The sequence below is a fragment of the Thalassophryne amazonica genome, chromosome 7, assembly GCF_902500255.1.
Source record: "Thalassophryne amazonica chromosome 7, fThaAma1.1, whole genome shotgun sequence".
Classification (NCBI taxonomy): domain Eukaryota; kingdom Metazoa; phylum Chordata; class Actinopteri; order Batrachoidiformes; family Batrachoididae; genus Thalassophryne; species Thalassophryne amazonica.
The window spans coordinates 17,310,294-17,333,175 of NC_047109.1; the positions used below are offsets into that span (position 1 = coordinate 17,310,294).

The 22,882-nt window shown below is 42.7% G+C and overlaps 1 protein-coding gene across 2 annotated transcripts in view; it reads right to left on the bottom strand.

Annotated features, from left to right (window-relative positions):
* The window catches only part of ndufaf6 (NADH:ubiquinone oxidoreductase complex assembly factor 6), a 41,010-nt gene extending 19,815 nt beyond the window's left edge, over nt 1-21,195 (bottom strand). The window contains exons 1-3 of one of the 2 annotated variants that reach the window (XM_034173912.1): nt 20,998-21,195; nt 18,992-19,091; nt 16,819-16,941 (exon numbers count right to left, since the gene is read on the bottom strand). In XM_034173912.1, coding sequence (XP_034029803.1) covers nt 16,819-16,941; nt 18,992-19,091; nt 20,998-21,167 — 393 coding nt within the window. In that variant the 5' untranslated portion in view covers nt 21,168-21,195. Of the gene's footprint in view, nt 1-16,818; nt 16,942-18,987; nt 19,092-20,997 lie in introns of those variants that run through there. The other variant, XM_034173913.1, reaches the window with a different exon arrangement.
* Between the last annotated feature and the right edge of the window lie 1,687 nt (nt 21,196-22,882).

Sequence of the window (22,882 nt, forward strand, 5' to 3'; positions counted from 1 at the left end):
TTGAACACTGAGAAACATTGTTCTTAAACTGTTCAACTATTTTTTCACGCAGTTGTTCATAAAGTGGTGATTCTCTCCCCATCTTTGCTTGTGAATGGCTGAGCCTTTTGGGGATGCTCCTTTTATACCAATCATGACACTCATCTGTTTGCAATTAGGTGTTCTTTGAGCATTCATCAACTTTCTCAGGCTTTTGTTGCCCCATCCCAACTTTTTTGAAATGTGTTGCAGGCATCAATTTCAAAATGAGCAAATATTTGCACAAAAACAACAAAGTCTATCAGTTTGAACATTAAATATCTTGTCTTTGTGGTGTATTCAATTAATTATAGGTTGAAGAGGATTTGCAAATCATTGTATTCTGTTTTTATTTACATTTTACACAACGTCCCAACTTCACTGGAATTGGGGTTGTACAAAAAATAAAGATTATCTTTCAAAACTGGAAGAAAATCTCTACAATGTGATATAAATGAATTACAAATATAAAAGCCAAGATGATGGGTTGCATAAGTAATTGAACACTTTGGTATAATAGCAGTACATAATCAGTTTTATTGCCAGTTTTCTTCAGAAAAGTCAGGGGATGGATACATGAACATTTTCAAGTCACTGGATAAGTCTTGGACTTTATTTACATCAGTTATGAAGAAATGCAAACAGTATGGCACTCTACGGTAAATCTGTGTGGAGTAGACAGTTCTCAAAAACTGAGTGACTGTGCAAGAAGAAAAGGAGTGAGGAAAGCCACCAAGACACCCAGACAACCCAGAAGAAGTTGGAGGCTTCTGTGGCTGTGACTGGAGAAATTGTGCATAGTGCATGTTTTGCATTTGTATCACCAGTTACACAGCTTCATGATGAAGTGGTACAGAGGAGGATTTTCTTTAACTAATGCTGCGTTTACACATAACTTGGCACCCTTAACGACACATAACGACGACAAGTCACGAATGCCACGAAGTACACATTCTTGGCCGCTGATCACGAATGTGATGATTCGGGGAAGAGGCATCAGGTGTCCTCAGGAACTGCTGCAACCTGTTACCACACATTACGATTAATGGCACGTGTTGCTGGAGAATTATCAGGAACCATTACGCACGGTCAAGAATAGAGTTCCGCGTTGTTGCGTGCTATTGCGCGTAACAGCGCATCGTTAAGTTCTGTCACGTTGTGAACGAGGTGAATTGTCTCCACGCACACACCCATATTCATCCAACCGAATTCAGATCGCTCCAGTTTTTCAGAAGAACTTTGTGACTGCATGCGTAGCTGGGCTCTGTGCCATGGAGTGGCGCAGAGAGGAGGAGGAGGACAGAGCCAGATGTGTGGCTACATGCGGCTCTCGTCTCGCGCATTTCCCCAAACATCAGGCACATGCAGCAGGTGGAACACCTGCAGCAGGTGGAACACCTGCAGGAGCGCGCTGAAGAGCACTGAAATTAGTCTTTTAGCCGACTTGGTGTCAGCAATTAAACTGAATGGGGTGCAGCAGGGTTTAATTGTGCGTGCGCTTCTTCCTCCGCCGGACTGGAGGAGGTGCAGAGATGTCAGCTGCACGTGAGTCTCCTCTCGCTCCTCTGGTTGCTCAGACTCGTTCTCCCACTCATCGGTTACAACAGCAGGTGCAACACCTGCAGGAGCGTCCTGAGGAGCTTCAGCAGGAACTGTGGAACGACATTTGGAGTCGAGTTTAATTATGCGCACGTGACAGAAAACTGATTCGTCGTGGCGCGCAGTGAAATGTGATGCCGCGTTACAAGTCGTGTCAAAACTTGACAGTTTCCGTGACACTTCGTAATAACGCGTGACAGTTTGGGCTCCAAGAACCACCACAGGAACCACTACGAACGTTGTCACGTTCTATTAAGAATCACTACTCATCAAGATGGATCAACACGCTCAGTTGCAAACTCCACGACGTGAGATGAAAGGAGGGTGGTGTGTGACATTCGAGGAAGATTTTTTGACAGGCAAAAAACATGCTCCACGAATATCAAGAATATCATGCACCAACACGCACTATTAAGAAACCTATTCAGATGCGTTAAGTCACATTAAGAATGTCAGGAATGTGTCACGAATGACAGAAAAATGACATTTGTAACGCGTCTTGGTTATGTGTAAACGCACCTTAAAACATCAAATCTAGGCTTGTATCTCAGATGTACCTTCTCTCAAATTGTAGCTGAACTTTCAGGTCTGCTTTTTAAGAAAATCATACTTTGTACTTTGCAGCGGATACAAAACAATATAAAAGACTTTCAAATAAGCTGGTCAACCAAGATGACGAAGAGATAAGAAAAATAAACCCCCATCCTGAGCCAGAAGTAGGCCAAAGTGTTCTAAAGGCTCAGTAAATATCTGTGAAAAAGGAACTCTTGTCTTAGCATTGTGACTGAGGTCAGTATAAATGTTACTTATCATAATAATGAATCCCTAGCAACATCAGAAATGCATATTTGCCACTGGACTCTGATAGATTAATCTATCCAAAAACCCCATCTGAATCTGGCCCCACAGTTGTGTCAGAAGAATCAGAATCAAATTTACTGCCAAGTTCTCACATACAAGGAATTTGATCTGGTGTCATCGGTGCATAAACAACAATAAAAGAAAAATAGTTCTCTAAAAAGTAAAGGAACAACATTTTTAACACAGAGAAGTCACATTTTACAATATGTTCAACACTGATGCAACGCTGTATCTAATTTTAACCCTTTTAAATATAGGCAAGGTGTTTTGTAAGTTAACTGTAAAAAGCAATACATTTGGTGTGGTTTTATCTTTTGTATGTGTTTTTGGAGCTTTGTATCCAAGAATGATAAAAAGTACATCAGTTGAAGAAATGGATGGGATAGTATTGGTAGATGCTGAAGAAGGCTTTGACACACATACAGTGAGGAAAATAAGTATTTGAACACCCTGCAATTTTGCAAGTTCTCCCACTTAGAAATCATGGAGGGGTCTGAAATTTTCATCTTGGGTGCCTGTCCACTGTGAGAGACATAATCTAAAAAAATCCGGAAATCACAATGTATGATTTTTTAAATAATTTATTTGTATGTTACTGCTGCAAATAAGTATTTCAACACCTGTGAAAATCAATTTCAATTTCAATTTATTTTCATTTATATAGCGCCAAATCACAACAGAGTTGCCTCAAAGCGCTTCACACAGGTAAGGTCTAACCTTACCAACCCCCAAAGCAACAGTGGTAAGGAAAAACTCCCTCTGAGGAAGAAACCTCAAGCAGACCAGACTCAAAGGGGTGACCCTCTGCTTTGGCCATGCTACAAACATAAATTACAGAACAATTCATGGACGAATATACAAGAAACGCTATTGGCGCACAGGACAGGAGGATCGCCAACACGAATACAACTCCCATCTCTGGATGGAGCTGCACCTTAAACACAGAGAAAAATAGAATCAGGCATCAGAAAGACAAAAAATACTGTATAATTTGCCAGCATTTATCAACAAGAAAAACAGAAGAAATACTAAGGTGATCGCCGGCCGCTAGCCCTAAGCTTCACGAAAAGACCCAGAATTTAGGTCAAGTTGAGGCTGTAGCCTGCTCCAATTACTAATAAATGAATTAAAAGAGTAAAAAGCATAAAACAAAACTGTACCAGTATGCTAGCCATATGAAAGGGAAAATAAGTGCATCTTAAGTCTGGACTTGAAAATCTCCACAGAATCTGACTGTTTTATTGTCGCAGGGAGATCATTCCACAGAACAGGGACACAATAAGAGAAAGCTCTGTGACCCGCAGACTTCGTATTCACCTTAGGGACACAAAGTAGTCCTGCACCCTGAGAACGTAAAGCCCTGGCCGGTACGTAAGGTTTAATTAGGTCAGCTAGGTAGGGAGGTGCCAGTCCATGAATAATTTTATAGGTTAGTAGCAGAACCTTAAAATCTGATCTCACTGGGACAGGAAGCCAGTGAAGGGATGCCAAAATGGGTGTAATGTGGTCGAACTTTCTGCTTCGTGTCAAAAGTCTGGCTGCAGCATTTTGAACCAATTGGAGACCCCTAATGCTAGACTGCGGTAAACCAGAAAATAGAACATTGCAGTAGTCCAATCTAGAAGAGATAAATGCATGGATCAGGGTCTCAGCATCAGCCATAGACAGGATGGGACGAATCTTCGCTATATTTCGCAGGTGGAAGAAAGCAGTCCTAGCAAAATTTCTAATGTGGCAGCAAAATTACCCCAAGGTTCCTCACTTTGTCAGTGTGATGTGTGACACACGAGCCGAGGCTGAGCGTTAACTGGTCAAATTGATGCCGATGTCTCACTGAACCAAGAACCATCATTTCAGTCTTATCAGAGTTTAAAAGTACGAAGTTTCTAGACATCCAACTTCTCACTGCTGCAAGGCAATCTTCTAAGAATTTTATGTGAACAAGATTACCAGCAGTTATCGGCATGTATAACTGAGTATCATCTGCATAGCAGTGAAAGGTAATCCCAAAACGCCGCAATATGTGCCCAAGTGTGCTATATAAAGGGAGAAAAGCAGGGGGCCTAAGGCAGACCCCTGTGGAACCCCAAATTTCATGTCACGAAGGGTAGAGGTAGGGTCACTGTGCAAAACACAGTGAGAACGAAAATCAATGTTAATATTGGTACAGTAGCCTTTGTTTGCAATTACAGAGGTCAAATGTTTACTATAGTTTTTCACCATGTTTGTACACACTGCAGCAGGGATTATGGTCCACTCCTCCATACAGATATTCTCCAAATCTTTCAGGTTTGGAGTTTCAGCTCCCTCCAAAGATTTTCCTATTGAATTCAGGTCTGGAGACTGGCCAGGCCACTCCAGAACCTTTAAATGCTTCTTACGGAGCCCCTCCATAGTTGCCTTGGCTGTGTGTTTGGGGTCACTGTCATGCTGGAAGACCCAGCCATGACCCATCTTCAATGCTCTTACTGAGGGAAGGAGGTTGTTTGCCAAAATCTCACAATACATGACCCCATCCATCCTCCCTTCAATACGGTGCAGTCGTCCTGTCCCCTTTGCAGAAGAGCACCCCCAGAGAATGATGTTTCCCCCCCCCCCATACTTCATGGTTGGGATGGTTTTCTTGGGGTTGTTCTCATCCTCTAAACATGGTAAGTGGAGTTGATTCCAAAAAGCTCTATTCTGGTCTCATCTGACCACATGACCTTCTCCCATGCCTCCTCTGGATCATCCAGATGGTCACTGGTGAACTTCAAACAGGCCTGGACATGTGCTGGCTTGAGCAGGGGGAACTTGCTGCCCTGCAGGATTTTAAACCATGACAGCATCATGTGTTATTAATGTAATCTTTGTGACTGTGGTCCCAGCACTCTTCAGGTCATTAACCAGGTCCTCCTGTGTAGTTCTGAACTTTCTCAGAATCATCCTTACCCCACAACGTGAGATCATGCATGGAATCCCAGACCGAGGGAGATTGACAGTCATCTTGTGTTTCTTCCACTTTCTAATAAATAATCATAACAGTTGTTGTCTTCTACCAAGCTGCTTGCCTGATGTCCTGTAGTCCATCCCAGCCTTGTGCAGGTCTACAGTTTTGTCCCTGGTGTCCCAAGACAGCTCTTTGGTCTTGGCTATGGTGGACAGGTTGGAGTGTGATTGACTGAGTGTGTGAACAGGTGTCTTTTATACATGTAACCAGTTCAAACAGGTCCAATTAATACAGGTAAAGAGTGCAGAATAAGAGGGTTTCTTAAAAAAAACTTAATAGGTCTATGTGAGCCAGAATTCTTGGTGGTTGCTAGGGAATCAAATACTTATTTGCAGCAGTAACATACAAATAAATTATTAAAAAAAAATCATACATTGTGATTTCCAGATTTTTTTTTTAGATTATGTCTCTCACAGTCGGCACGCACCTAAGATGAAAATTTCAGACCCCTCCATGATTTCTAAGTGGGAGAACTTGCAAAATTGCAGGGTGTTCAAATACTTATTTTCCATATATATATATATATATATATATATATATATATATACACACATACACACACACACACACACTCAACAAAAATATAAATGCAACACTTTTGGTTTTGCTCCCATTTTGTATGAGATGAACTGAAAGATCTAAAACTTTTTCCACATACACAATATCACCATTTCCCTCGAATATTGTTCACAAACCAGTCTAAATCTGTGATCGTGAGCACTTCTCCTTTGCTGAGATAATCCATCCCACCTCACAGGTGTGCCATATCAAGATACTGATTAGACACCATGATTAGTGCACAGGTGTGCCTTAGACTGTCACAATAAAAGGCCACTCTAAAAGGTGCAGTTTTGTTTTATTGGGGGGGGGGGGATACCAGTCAGTATCTGGTGTGACCACCATTTGCCTCATGCAGTGCACGGATGAACCAGGATTCATCCGTGAAGAGAACACCTCTCCAATGTGCCAAACGCCAGCGAATGTGAGCATTTGCCCACTCAAGTCGGTTACGACGACGAACTGGAGTCAGGTCGAGACCCCAATGAGGACGACGAGCATGCAGATGAGCGTCCCTGAGACGGTTTCTGACAGTTTATGCAGAAATTCTTTGGTTATGCAAACCGATTGTTTCAGCAGCTGTCCGAGTGGCTGGTCTCAGACGATCTTGGAGGTGAACATGCTGGATGTGGAGGTCCTGGGCTGGTGTGGTTACACGTGGTCTGCGGTTGTGAGGCTGGTTGGATGTACTGCCAAATTCTCTGAAACACCTTTGGAGATGGCTTATTGTAGAGAAATGAACATTCAATACACGAGCAACAGCTCTGGTTGACATTCCTGCTCTCAGCATGCCAATTGCACGCTCCCTCAAATCTTGTGACATCTGTGGCATTGTGCTGTGTAATAAAACTGCACCTTTCAGAGTGGCCTTTTATTGTGGGCAGTCTAAGGCACACCTGTGCACTAATCATGGTGTCTAATCAGTATCTTGATATGGCACACCTGTGAGGTGGGATGGATTATCTCAGCAAAGGAGAATTGCTCACTATCACAGATTTAGACTGGTTTGTGAACAATATTTGAGGGAAATGGTGAAATTGTGTATGTGGAAAAAGTTTTAGATCTTTGAGTTCATCTCATACAAAATGGGAGGAAAACCTAAAGAGTTGCGTTTATATTTTTGTTGCGTGTATATGTATGTATGTATGTATGTATGTATGTGTGTGTGTGTGTATAAACTGGAGTTGGGCAATGATTAAAGATTTTTTGATTTCCATGATTAATCGTGATTAATCGCATTGTTATACGTAAAATCCAAAAATTTATTCAAAAGTAGTGTATAGCACTGAGTGGTGTTCAGTTGTTGGACTTCTGTGCTAGTCACAGTTTGTCCATCACAAACACCATGTTCGAGCACAAGGGTGTCCATAAGTGCACGTGGCACCAGGACACCCTGAGCCGGAGGTCGATGATAGACTTTGTAGTCGTATCATCTGACCTTTGGCCACGTGTCTTGGACACTCGAGTGAAGAGAGGGGCTGAGCTGTCAACCGATCCCCACCTGGTGGTGAGTTGGATCCGCTGGGAGGGGAGGAAGCCGGTCAGACCTGGCAAGCCCAAATGTATCGTGAGGGTCTGCTGGGAACGACTGGTGGAACCCTCTGTCAGCGAGGTCTTCAACTCCCACCTCCAGGAGAGCTTCTCCCAGATCCCGGGGGAGGTTGGAGACATGGAGTCCGAGTGGACCATGTTCTCCACCTCCATTGTCGATGCGGCAGCTCGTAGCTGAGGTCACAAGGTCTCTGGTGCCTGTCGCGGTGGCAGCTGAAGAAGGAGTCTTAATTGTCTTTGTTGGTAGGTGGGACCCCGGAGGCAGCTGACAGGTACCGGCAGGCCAAGCGTGCTGCAGCCCGTGCGGTCGCAGAGGCAAAAACTCGGGTCTGGGAGGAGTTCGGGGAGGCCATGGAGGAGGACTAGAGGTCGGCCTCGAAGAAATTCTGGCAAACCGTCCGACGCCTCAGGAGGCGGAAGCAGCTGTAGACAGTGTAGACAGTGCGGGTGGGGAGCTGTTGACCCTGACTGGGGATGTTGTCGGGCGGTGGAAGGAATACTTCGAGGATCTCTTCAATCCCATCGTCACGTCTTCCGAAGAGAAAGCAGAGAATGGGGACTCAGAGGCAGACTCATCCATTACCCAGGTCAAAGTCACCAAGGTGGTTAGAAAGATCCTCGGTGGCAAGGCTCCTGGGGTGGATGAAATCCATCCCGAGTACCTTAAGTCTCTGGATGTTGTGGGACTGTCTTGGCTGACACGCCTCTGCAACATCATGTGGTGGTCGGGGACAGTGCCTCTGGATTGGCAGACCGGGGTGGTGGTCCCTCTGTTTAAGAAGGGGGACCGGAGGGTGTGTTCCAACTACAGGGGGATCACCCTCCTCAGCCTCCCCGGTAAGGTCTATTCCAGAGTACTGGAGAGGAGAATTTGACCAATAGTCGAACCTCAGATTCAGGAGGAGCGGTGTGGTTTTTTCCTGGTCGCTGCACACTGGACCAGCTCTACATGCTCCATCGGGTGCTCGAGGGTTCATGGGAGTTTGCCCAACCAGTCCACATGTGCTTTGTGGATCTGGAGAAGGCGTTCGACCATGTCCCTCGGGGCACCCTGTGGGGGGTGCTCCGGGAGTATGGGGTCCTTTGCTAAGGGCTATCCGGTCCCTGTACAACCACAGCAGGAGCTTGGTTCGCATTGCCGGTAGTAAGTCAAACCTGTTTCAAGTGCACGTGGGCCTCCGCCAGGGCTGCCCTTTGTCACCAGTTCTGTTCATTATCATTATGGACAGAATTTCTAGGCACAGCCAGGGTGTAGAGGGGGTGTGTTTTGGGAACCACAGAATCTCGTCTCTGCTGTTTGCGGATGATGTGGTTCTGTTGGCTCCATCAAATCAGGACCTTCAGTGTGCAGTGGGGTGGTTTGCAGCCAAGTGTGAAGTGTCCAGGATGAAAATCAGCACCTCCAAATCCAAGGCCATGGTTCTCCACCGGAAAAAGGTGCTTTGCCCTCTTCAGGTCGGTGGAGTGTCCTTGGCTCAAGTGGAGGAGTTTAAGTATCTCGGGGTCATGCTCATGAGTGAGGGACGGATGGAACGTGAGATCGATAGACGGATCGGTCCAGCGTCTGCAGTGATGTGGTTGCTGTATCGGACCGTTGTGGTGAAGAGAGAGCTGAATAGGGGGCAAAGCTCTCGATTTACCGATCGATCTACGTTCCGATCCTCACCTATGGTCATGAGATTTGGCTCATGACCGAAAGAACAAGATCGCGAGTACAAGCGGCTGAGATGAGTTTCCTCCGCAGGGTGGCTGGGCGCTCCCTTAGAGATAGGGTGAGGAGCTCGGTCACTCGGGAGGAGCTCGGAGTCGAGCCGCTGCTCCTCTACGTCGAAAGGAGCCAGTTGAGGTGGCTCTGGCATCTTTTCCGGATGCCGCCTGGACACCTTGCTGGAGAGGTGTTCCGGGCACATCCCATCGGGAGGAGGCCCCGGGGAAGACCCAGGACACGCTGGAGGGACTACGTCTCTCGGCTGGCTTGGGTACACCTTGGGGTTCCCCGGAGGAGCTGGGGGAGGTGTGTGTGTGGATTGGGCGGTCTGGGCGGCTTTGCTTGAGCTGCTGCCCCCGCGACCTGACTCCGGATAAAGCGGAAGAAAATGGATGGATGTATACAATGCACAATTTTATTTTAAATGTTCTGCAATATGAACGAAAGTGCCATAACATTTGTTCTGCAAACACTTAACAGCATTTTGTTTATGCAGCTGCAGTTAAATAAATAAATAAGTGATGTCCAGTAGTCCCCAGTGAGAGCAACAGCGGGTGCAGGTTGTAAAGGTGTGGCTTCTGCAGTCCTCTCCTTTATGGTGTGTCGTGAGGGAATCTCATACGTGCCGTCATTTGTTGTGATTCTCAGAATCTCTCTCAGACTGACGTCTTCCACAACACTTATCAGCCTGCAGTCTGTACCAATCCATTTCGCTGTCACATTTGCGAGCCTCTCTTTTTATTTATCTATAGTTCTCCCACACGCTACATCTAATTAGTGGTGGGCACAGCTAACCATAAAGTTGGCTTCAATAACTGCTTATCAGCTAACTGAAAAGTTACCTTTTATAATGCTAAACCGATAACCTGCCTAAAAAATTATCGGAAGCTACCGATAACTTTCAATTTTGTCTCCTGTACACTCTCAGGTACTAACAAGCCGATTTTGAGTTGAAACACCACCAAAGCTTTTAACAGAATTCAAGGTGATCACAAACCCAAACGCTGCCAATGAGTCAGTGCTTCTGTCTTTGTGCGCCATGCCCACTGCTGTAGGGAAGCATCATTTACCTTGACAGCATACAGCGGTCCAGCCATGAGGCAGAGGTCTTGAAAACGAAAGCAGGTTTGAGGTATGATTTTGATTTATTAATCAAATTAATCCAGATAGAATAACTACATAAATGTAAACTCTTAAAATGGACAAAGTATATATAAAACCCCAACACCAATGAAGTTGGGACATTATGTAAAATGTAAATAAAAACAGAATACAATTTGAAAATCCTCTTCAATCTATATTCAGTTGAATACACCACATGATACTTAATGTTCAAACTGACAGACTTTGTTGTTTTTGTGCAAATATTTGCTCATTTTGAAGTGGATGCCTGCAACACATTTCAAAAAAGTTGGGACGGGGCAACAAAAGACTGGGAAAGTTGATGAATGCTCAAAGAACACCTAATTGGAAACAGATGAGTGTCATGATGGGATATAAAAGGAGCATCCCCAAAAGGCTCAGCCGTTCACAAACAAAGATGGGGCAAGGATCACCACTTTGTGAATAACTGCATGAAAAAAATAATCCAACAGTTTAAGAACAATGTTTCTCAACGTTCAATTGCAAGGAATTTAGGGATTTTACACAATGTCCCAACTTCATTGGAACTGGGGTTGTGTAACACATATCTGTTAATTTTAAAATAATGCACTAATTCTGAAGATTTGAACATTAACACACAGATGCCCAGAGGGATTATGGATAAACTTAGCCTCTGCTCATACCGATTGGTTGACTAATTCATTCTACATTCAACAAAAATATAAATGCAACACTTTTGGTTTTGCTCCCATTTTGTATGAGATGAACTCAAAGATCTAAAACTTTTTCCACATACACAATATCACCATTTCCCTCAAATATTGCTCACAAACCAGTCTAAATCTGTGATGGTGAGCACTTCTCCTTTGCTGAGATAATCCATCCCACCTCACAGGTGTGCCATATCAAGATGCTGATTAGACACCATGATTAGTGCACAGGTGTGCCTTAGACTGTCCACAATAAAAGGCCACTCTGAAAGGTGCAGTTTTATCACACAGCACAATGCCACAGATGTCGCAATATTTGAGGGAGTGTGCAATTGGCATGCAGACAGCAGGAATGTCAACCAGAGCTGTTGCTCGTGTATTGAATGTTCATTTCTCTACCATAAGCCGTCTCCAAAGGCATTTCAGAGAATTTGGCAGTACATTCAACCAGCCTCACAACCGCAGACCACGTGTAACCACACCAGCCCAGGACCTCCACATCAGCATGTTCACCTCCAAGATCGTCTGAGACCAGCCACTCGGACAGCTGCTGAAACAATCGGTTTGCACAACCAAAGAATTTCTGCACAAACTGTCAGAAACCGTCTCAGGGAAGCTCATCTGCATCCTCGTCGTCCTCATCGGGGTCTCGACCTGACTCCAGTTCGTCGTCGTAACCGACTTGAGTGGGCAAATGATCACATTCGCTGGCGTTTGAGACGTTGGAGAGGTGTTCTCTTCACGGATGAATCCCGGTTCACACTGTCCAGGGCAGATGGCAGACAGTGTGTGTGGCATCGTGTGGGTGAGCAGTTTTCTGATGTCAATGTTGTGGATCGAGTGGCCCATGGTGGCGGTGGGGTTATGGTATGGGCAGGCGTCTGTTATGGACGAAGAACACAGGTGCATTTTATTGATGGCATTTTGAATGCACAGAGATACCGTTACGAGATCCTGAGGCCCACTGTTGTGCCACATCCAACAACATCACCTCATGTTGCAGCAGGATAATGCACGGCCCCATGTTGCAAGGATCTGTACACAATTCTTGGAAGCTGAAAATGTCCCAGTTCTTGCATGGCCGGCATACTCACCGGACATGTCACCCATTGAGCATGTTTGGGATGCTCTGGACCGGCGTATACGACAGCATGTACCAGTTCCTGCCAGTATCCAGCAACTTCGCACAGCCATTGAAGAGGAGTGAACCAACATTCCACAGGCCACAATTGACAACCTGATCAACTCTATGCGAAGGAGATGTGTTGCACTGCATGAGGCAAATGGTGGTCACACCAGATACTCACTGGTATCCCCCCCCAATAAAACAAAACTGCACCTTTCAGAGGCCTTTTATTGTGGACAGTCTAAGGCACATCTGTGCACTAATCATGGTGTCTAATCAGCATCTTGGTATGGCACACCTGTGAGGTGGGATGGATTATCTCAGCAAAGGAGAAGTGCTCACTATCACAGATTTAGACTGGTTTGTGAACAATATTTGAGGGAAATGGTGATATTGTGTATGTGGAAAAAGTTTTAGATCTTTGAGTTCATCTCATACAAAATGGGAGCAAAACCAAAAGTGTTGCGTTTATATTTTTGTTGAGTGTATGTAAAAAACAACACAAGTGAATCAATCTAACGTGTGTTAGTGTTTACAAATAAATGTGCTTTGTAAAATGTCATTTTTTCATTTGTAAAAAAAAAAGGGGGGGGGGGGGCATTTGCAAGGCCGAAAATCTGTTAAATTGTGATTCAGATCGACAACTGTGTGACATAACCTGCATAGAACACTGCCATCTACTGGCGTCCAGTTATATCACAATGTTGTCGACCTGAATCACCTGGTTCATATGGCAGGATTTTAAAACTATCTGCCAAAAAGTCTGTTAAATTGTAATGGACGATTTGCAAGATCCCTCTAGACAGCGCCTAAGCACATGCATGATTACATCACAACTCGCGGTTTCTTTCAATAACAAGAACTGTCAAAAAACTTTCTCGTGTGGTTGGAGTTTTGTGGCGATAGGAATAGCCTTTTGAATGCTTGAATAACAATGTCAGTCACACAAAGACATCAAATAATAGTGAAAACATGTTAATTGCACCCAGAATGTTGGTATTTTGGTCGTTGAACTTTGCGGTGCGGTGTCATAACAACGCATCAATCAGTCGCTCCGTGAGGCGTCATAACATCCGATCGGTTAGTCGCTCCGTGCGGTGTCATAACAGTGGATCAATCAGTCACTCTGTGCGGTCCCATAACAACGGATCAATCAGTCGCTCTGTGGAGCATCATAACAACGGTTCTGTTAAGCCTGGTTCACACGGCAAGATAATGAGGCAGATATCGGACTCGATGTTCCCCTTCCCACAATCTTAAGGATGCCCCGACAATCGTGACGACACTAAAGATAATCTTATCAGCTATTTCTGCCATGTGTGGTGTGTTAAGAGTGCTCTGATCTGCTCGGAAGGACGTCAGGAGCGCTCCGATTGCAAATTGGGGATATTCAACATGTTGGATTGTCTTGGCCCGATATCGCAGTGCGTGTGGTGTCCTCTGACCACAATCGAACACGCAGCCTGCTGAATGTGACGTGCAGCCAATCAGAAAGCAAGGTGACGAACGCACGGAGCGAAATCTAAAATCAATGTTGTTTTTACCATGTGGCTGCACACCACACACTGTATGACCAAGCCTGTCAGATCTATGATTTTTAAAATCCTGCTGTGTGGACCAGGTGATTCAGGTCAACAACACTGTGATATAACTGGTCGCCAGTAGATGGCAGTGTTCTATGCAGGTTATTTCACACAGTTGTCGACCTGAATCACAATTTAACAGAATTTTCGGCTTTGCAAATGACTTTTTTTTTTTTTTTTTTTACAAATGAAAAAAATGACATATTTTACTAAATCATATTTATTTGTAAACACCAACACATGAATTAGTCAACCAATTAGTATGAGCGGAGGCTAAGTTTACACACAATTCCTTTGGCCATCTGTGTGTTAATGTTAAAATCTTCAGAATTAGTGCATTATTTTAAAATTAGCAGATATGTGTTATATATTCACTTTGTACATTTTAAGAGTTTACATTAATGTAGTTATTCTATCCGGAATAATTTGATTTATAAATCAAAACCATAAGTCAAACCTGCTTTCTATTTCAAGACCTCTGCAAATAGGTAGATTAGACCTCTGCACCTCTTGAAATATATATATACAACCCCTGGCAAAAATTATGGAATCACCGGCCTCGGAGGATGTTCATTCAGTTGTTTAATTTTGTAGAAAAAAAGCAGATCACAGACATGACACAAAACTAAAGTCATTTCAAATGGCAACTTTCTGGCTTTAAGAAACACTATAAGAAATCAAGAAAAAAAAAATTGTGGCAGTCAGTAATGGTTACTTTTTTAGACCAAGCAGAGGGAAAAAAATATGGACTCACTTAATTCTGAGGAATAAATTATGGAATCACCCTGTAAATTTTCATCGCCAAAACTAACACCTGTATCAAATCAGATCTGCTCATTAGTCTGCATCTAAAAAGGAGTGATCACACCTTGGAGAGCTGTTGCACCAAGTGGACTGACATGAATCATGGCTCCAACACGAGAGATGTCAATTGAAACAAATGAGAGGATTATCAAACTCTTAAAAGAGGGTAAATCATCACGCAATGTTGCAAAAGATGTTGGTTGTTCATAGTCAGCTGTGTCTAAACTCTGGACCAAATACAAACAACATGGGAAGGTTGTTAAAGGCAAACATACTGCTAGACCAAGGAAGACATCAAAGCGTCAAGACAGAAAACTTAAAGCAATATGTCTCAAAAATCGAAAATGCACAACAAAACAAATGAGGAACGAATGGGAGGAAACAGGAGTCAACGTCTGTGACCGAACTGTAAGAAACTCCCTAAAGGAAATGGGATTTACATACAGAAAAGCTAAACGAAAGCCATCATTAACACCTAAACAGAAAAAAACAAGGTTACAATGGGCTAAGGAAAAGCAATCGTGGACTGTGGATGACTGGATGAAAGTCATATTCAGTGATGAATCTCGAATCTGCATTGGGCAAGGTGATGATGCTGGAACTTTTGTTTGGTGCCGTTCCAATGAGATTTATAAAGATGACTGCCTGAAGAGAACAAGTAAATTTCCACAGTCATTGATGATATGGGGCTGCATGTCAGGTAAAGGCACTGGGGAGATGGCTGTCATTACATCATCAATAAATGCACAAGTTTACGTTGATATTTTGGACACTTTTCTTATCGCATCAATTGAAAGGATGTTTGGTGATGATGAAATTATTTTTCAAGATGATAATGCATCTTGCCATAGAGCAAAAACTGTGAAAACATTCCTTGCAAAAAAACACATAGGGTCAATGTCATGGCCTGCAAATAGTCCGGATCTTAATCCAATTGAAAATCTTTGGTGGAAGTTGAAGAAAATTGTCCATGACAAGGCTCCAACCTGCAAAGCTGATCTGGCAACAGCAATCAGAGAAAGTTGGAGCCAGATTGATGAAGAGTACTGTTTGTCACTCATTAAGTCCATGCCTCAGAGACTGCAAGCTGTTATAAAAGCCAGAGGTGGTGCAACAAAATACTAGTGATGTGTTGGAGTGTTCTTTTGTTTTTCATGATTCCATAATTTATGCCTCAGAATTGAGTGATTCCACATTTTTCCCTATGCTTGGTCTAAAAAAGTAACCGTTACTGACAGCTACAATTTTTTTTCCTGATTTCTTATAGTGTTTCCTAAAGCCAGAAAGTTGCCATTTGAAATGACTTTAGTTTTGTGTCATTTCTGTGATCTGCTTGTTTTCTACAAAATTAAGCAACTGAATGAACATCCTCCGAGGTCGGTGATTCCATAATTTTTGCCAGGGGTTGTGGGCCTGATGTACAATAACTAATATTATTGAAATAAACTAAAGAATTGAGTCACAGTTTCATTATTAATACCCATTTTTCCTCTATGTATTCTTTAATGTGACAGGGTCCATAATAGTGCTTTGGGGACAAATGTACTACTTCACAAGATTCACAAAACAAAACAAAACATAAGAATAGCAAATTAAAAGGATACAAGATACTTTTAAGAAAAAAACTTTACCAAAAAGAACAACGCTGTTCAAAGATTAGATTTAAATGACTGAAGAGAAATGATCTGATATCTCAGCAGGCAGGCCAGCACATTTGAATGAATAATAATTAACCACTGGCACAAAAGCAATTCATTTTAAAGCCTGGTTGCACCTGCACTCATGCACCTGCAACTTCTGAATTTACTGACTTCTGAAGACAAAACCCTCACAAAAATGTTGTTATGAAACTACAAGCAGATTGTAAGCTGTAGCAGGTGCAGGAACTCACCTTCGAGTGGGAGAACTACTCAGGCTAAAGCACTCCAATACTTATTATCTTATAGGTTGAGGGGAGGGGGTCATGCTAAGCGAGGTTCCAGTGCACCAGCAAGCAGGGAGCACACCCAAAATATGATGACGATGGTCCAAGTCCAGATTTCTGTTTTACAGTCATTTAATGTGTTTTCAGCAATTATCTTCAGGTTTATTGTGTTCAGGAATAAACCTCGACATTCCCGTTACACAGACAAACTCTGGGTTAAATAAATTCAGAAGATGAGAACATGTGTGTATTTCTTTGAGCGGCTGCATGTGCTGACATTTACCCTCCACAGCTCAGTGCTGACCGGCTGCTTCGGCGGATTGTCTCTGAAGATTTGCTCAATGGCCGTCTTCCAGAACTCCATCCGCATCAGACCAATGGTCCTCTGGGAAACCGAGTCCTTCACCTTTTCAGAAAGAAACATGAGACAAATGCGTGACGAGTGACTTTCAAAAGGGAAGTGAAATGAGTTTAGGTGGAGACGAGGGGATGCGGGATTAGTTCTGTAATACAGTGAGGAAAATAAGTATTTGAACACCATGCAATTTTGCAAGTTCTCCCACTTAGAAATCATGGAGGGGTCTGAAATTTTCATCTTAGGTGCATGTCCACTGTGAGAGACATAATCTAAAAAAAAAAAAAAAAAAATCCGGAAATCACAATGTATGATTTTTTAATAATTTATTTGTATGTTACTGCTGCAAATAAGTATTTGAACACCTACCAACCAGCAAGAATTCTGGCTCTCACAGACCTGTTCATTTTTCTTTAAGAAGCCCTCTTATTCTGCACTCTTTACCTGTATTAATTGCACCTGTTTGAACTTGTTACCTGTATAAAAGACACCTGTTCACACACTCAATCAATCACACTCCAACCTGTCCACCACAGCCAAGACCAAAGAGCTGTCTAAGTACACCAGGGACAAAACTGTAAATCTGCACAAGGCTGGGATGGACTACAGGACGACAGGCAAGCATCTTGGTAGAAGACAACAACTGTTAAGATTATTTATTAGAAAGTGGAAGAAACACAAGATGACTGTCAATATCCCTCGGTCTGGGATTCCATGCAAGATCTCACTTTGTGGGGTAAGGATGATTCTGAGAAAGCTCAGAACTACACAGGAGGACCTGGTCAATGACCAGAAGAGAGCTGGGACCACAGTCACAAAGATTTCATTAGTAACACATGATGCTGTCATGGTTTAAAATCCTGCAGGGCAGCAAGGAACCCCCTGTTCAAGTCAGCATATGTCCAGGCCTGTTTGAAGTCCACCAGTGACCATCTGGATGATCCAGAGGAGGCATGGGAGAAGGTCATGTGGTCAGATGAGACCAGAATAGAGCTTTTTGGAATCAACTCCACTTACCATGTTTAGAGGATGAGAACAACCCCAAGAGAACCATCACAACCATAAAGCATGGGGGTGGAAACATCATACTCTGGGGGTGCTCTTTTGCAAAGGGGACAGGATGACTGCACCATACTGAAGGGAGGATAGATGGGGTCATGTATTGTGAGATTTTGGCAAACAACCTCCTTCCCTCATTAAGAGCATTGAAGATGGGTCATGGCTGGGTCTTCCAGCATGACAATGACCTCAAACACACAGCCAGGGCAACTACGAAGGGGTTCCGTAAGAAGCATTTCAAGGTCCCGGAGTGGCCTGGCCAGTCTCCAGACCTGAACTCAATAGAAAATCTTTGGAGGGAGTTGAAACTCCAAACCTGAAAGATCTAGAGAAAATCTGTATGGAGGAGTGGACCAAAATCCCTGCTGCAGTGTGTGCAAACATGGTGAAAAACTACAGTAAACGTTTGACCTCTGTACTGTACCAAATATTAACATTGATTTTCACAGGTGTTCAAATACTTATTTGCAGCAGTAACATACGAATAAATTATTAAAAAAATCATACATTGTGATTTCTGGATTTTTTTTTTTAGATTATGTCTCTCACAGTGGATCTGCACCTAAGATGAAAATTTCAGACCCCTCCATGATTTCTAAGTGGGAGAACTTTCAAATTCACAGGGTGTTCAAATACGTATTGTCCTCACTGTATATGGTAAGTTTGAAGGGACTGTTTTTAATAAAATACTGTAAACCTCTTCAGCGTCTTGATGGCACTGACACCACCATGAAGGATATGGCTGCATTAACTTGATCTGTGGTCATGATTCTCACTGAAGTTTTACACTTTACACTTGAGACTTGGAAATTTTACACAAAGCAGAGGACTCCTGAAGATTAGGATTCTAAGACTTAAACTTCCTTAGCAATGAGAGATAAATTTTCTGTTGGATGATTTTCTGCCTTTCTTCAGCATTAAAAAAATTCCCCAAAAAAGTTTGCAGATGTGATAAATCAGAGGGGTGTAACTTGCAAGTATTTGGAGTTGTAGTACTAGTAGTGCTCGTCATGATGTCGAATCTTGCTGTGGGAATACCTGCCTGTGCCAGCTCAATGTTGAAAGCTCTCAGAGCCAGAGAGGAGCGCCGCACCTCCTTCGGCAGGAGCAGGGAGCACATGAAGCCTTCATAGTCTCTGGACCTGAGGAGGACAACCACAGAGGTTAGAAGAGGTCAGAGAGGAGACATGGAGGACAGGAACAGAGAAACTCACGTACAGTTGTGGTAGGTAGTTTACAAGCACTCATCATGAATGTCATGGTAGTTTTTAAATGACTTTAAAAAACAACAGTTCGGGGCACAACACTGCATTTATTTTGGATCTGCTCTAATCTGTAATTTATACACACGGGCTCACATATACACATACGTTAAGTCTTTTAATAAGTGGTGCTAAAGGTTCTACTGTGTTTTTTAATGTGACAAGACCAAGACCTATTAACACCTCATTAGTGACCATGATTGACTACAACTGGTAGTTTCTCTTTAGTTTTCAGCATAAGAAGGACATGTTTGAGAGCACTCACTGGACTGACCAATACCCAGAACAATGGGACAGTCCAAGGAACTCAGTGAACATCTGATGTCTCTTGGAGCCATTTCTAAACAACTGCAGATTCCAAGATCATCAGTTCAAACAATTGTACCTCAGTACAACTTAGTACTCATGTGTCACCACACTGCCAAGGTCTGGAAGAAGACCCAAACTGTCACCCTCAGATGAGAGGAAATTGGTTTTGGATATTAAGAAACAACCCAGGAACCACCAAGGCTCAGGCCTGCCACAAAATGGAAACTGCTGAAACACCAACATCACTGTCCACAGTGAAGTGAGTTTTGTATCCCCATGGACTGAGAGGGTGCCAACCAAGAAAGAGGCCCCTGCTCCAAAATCAATACCTTCAAGCAAGACTGAAATATGCAGCTGCCCACACGGACAAGACAGATACCTTCTGGGGAAACGCTTTATGATCAAACAAGACAAAGTTTGAGTTAATCGGCCCCAATGACAAGAGGCATGTTTGGAGAAGTAAAGGTGAGGCTTTCAAACCTAAGGACACTGTACCAGCTGTCAAGCATGGTGATGGTAGCATCATGTGCTGGGACTGTTTTGCTGCCAGTGGTACTGGTGCATTGCATGAAGTGGATGGAATGATACATGGACTGCATTTATATAGCGTGTTTCCATCTATATCAGAAACTGAAAGCACTTTACAGTAATGCCTCACATTCAGCCATTCACACACACACCAATGTCAGGCTGCTGCCATGCAAGGCGCTCACTACAAAACAGGAGCAACTGGGGATTAAGGACCTTGCCCAAAGGAATAATGAAGGAGGACTACCTCCAAATTCTTCAATGTCACCTTAAATCAACAGCTAGACGGTTGAAACTTGGCCACAACTGGGTGTTTCAACAGGACAATGATCCCAAACACACATCAAAACTGGTTCTGGACTGGATAGAGCAGGAATCTGGAAAGGCCTTGCTACGTAAAGCCTGACCTAAACTCTATTGAAACTTTGTGGATGATGGCTGTGAAAAGGGTCTGGTCAAGGTGCAGCTTGCAAAGGGACATTTGACTACTGGTAAATTAATCTTGTATGTACGAATAATATTTTAATTTTGACTTAATTAAATTAATTAATTAATTAAATAATTAATAATTTAATTTAACTTAATTTAATTGTAATTTAAATTTTTCGTATAATTTTGACTCTGTGTGGATTAGAGAAGATCCAGACCAGGTCTCCCATCCAAGTCCTGACCCACACTTCTGAGCTTCTGAGATATGACAGAATTAGGCTGACAGAACACAACTTTACTACAAGTTTTAAATGGAATTTTTACATTTATAGTGTTTGAAAAATGTTTTTTATTCGTATTATTGCTGGTGTCAGTTTGTCAGTGTTTATTCCATTTTCTACTAAATGCTTGCACTTTATTGTGTTTATCCTCTTATTATTATTATTTTCGTGACACTGTATCCGTTTCACACAATGCCACATAATAATGATTTTAAAAGAAAGTTTTTTGTTTGTTTTACCTGACTAGTTGTAAACAGTAGTTTTCGGTGTGCTGTGGTTCTCCGCTCGCGCTGCCAGTCGTTCTCACACTCTGTATTTCTGTCGCTTTTTGTACACAAACATTATGAGGTGAATTAATTTTGTAAAAAACAGAAAACAACAAAAGTTTATTTCTATTAACAACCGCCATGTTGCCCTTCACGTTTGACGTGATATGTCATCTTCTTCTATTCTGCATGTCAGACAGAGTTGAGCTGTCGTGGTGAACTGCTGCCCCTGGCGGTGCTGTGCAGTTACATCTTTTAGGTGTCGAATCTTGTAGGACTTTTAAATGTTGTTTTGTTTTTTGTTTGTTGGGTCGTCGTCGTCGTCCCCCATCTTTTTTTTTTTTTTTTTTTTTTTTTTTTTGTCCACGGAGGTGAGTTTCATTTCTGAATGTCTAATTTTTATTTCTAATGTCAAAACGATCAATGACATCACCTTATTGATGTGGCCTTTGATACTAATTAATACTGTGTGAAAAATGTCTAAAATCATTAGTCATTAATGATTAAATTAAATGTTCAATGTTGACATTTGAACCTCAAGAACATTTTAATATGAATGTTAGGAATTAAGTAAAATATGAAATCTGTACTGTGTGTTCCTCCTTGTGGTTCTTCCTTTGTCTTTGTCCTTTGTCTCTGTTCTGTGTCTGTGTTCAGTCCTCAGTCTGTGTGTTGTCTTCTGCATGTGTCCCTTTGGTTCATCACGTGTTGTTCACCTGGTTCTGTACTCTGTCACTTCTCAGTTCCATGTTGTTTTTGTGTTTATGTTCCGTGACTTAGTTTTTGGGTGTGGTCAGTCTTGTATAAAGTACCTCAAAGTGATAATTGAGTGAAAGTATGAGTATCTTAGCATAAAATAATTTGGTAAAAGTTAAAGTCTCCTTTAAAAATAAAGTATCTGACATTTATTGTACATACAGCTGTATGCATTTTTGGCACCCCTGATGATTTCCATTATTTTTCTTTATAAATCATTGGTTGTCTGGATCAGAAATTTCAGTTAAATATATCATATAGCAGACAAACACACTGATATTTGAGAAGTGAAATGAAGTTTATAGGATTTACAGAAAGTGTGCAATAATTCTTTAAACAAAATTAGGCAGGTGAATACATTTGGGCACCCCAACAGAAAAAAATACCTCAATATTTAGTAGAGAGAAATAACAGCATCTAAATGCTTCCTATAGCTTCCAATGAGAGTCTGGATTCTGGTTAAAGGTATTTTGGACCATTCTTCTTTACAAAACATCTCAGATTGGTTGGTTTCCGAGCATGAACTGTTGGGAGAGTGTAGTGACACGGACCCACAACAGGGGGCGTAAATGAACGGACAATGAAAGAGTCGAATATGAACACTTTACTGTTGTGAATGAGCACAACCACAATACAGAGGAATACAGAATTTTGCAAACAGTCAATCCACAAAGGTGACGTGTGGGCAGGCTCGAGGATAGAAGATGTCTGTCCTGAGAAGAACCGGAACCACACGATTTCCTTCGCCACCGAACCTGGAGAATACTGGAGCCGCCAAGTCCCGAGTCCCCAGGTGGCCACCGTCTCCGAATGTCGGATCTGGTACTGCTGGCGAGGAGCAGAAACAATAAGATGTGGGTGTGTGCACACCTAGTAGCAACAATGGTGGAGAGTCCACCTCCACCTCTCACACACACTCGTGCAGCTCCTGTCTCAAACACTTATCTGGCTGGGGTGTGAAGCGAAGCCGTCGCTGATTACGCCAATCTCCCAGATAAGGCACTCCACAGGAAAACAGCTGTAAAATGAGTTCAGACTAAGACACAGTTAGTTTTAAGGCTGAGAATATTACCTTCACAGGTCGATGATATCTCGGCAACGA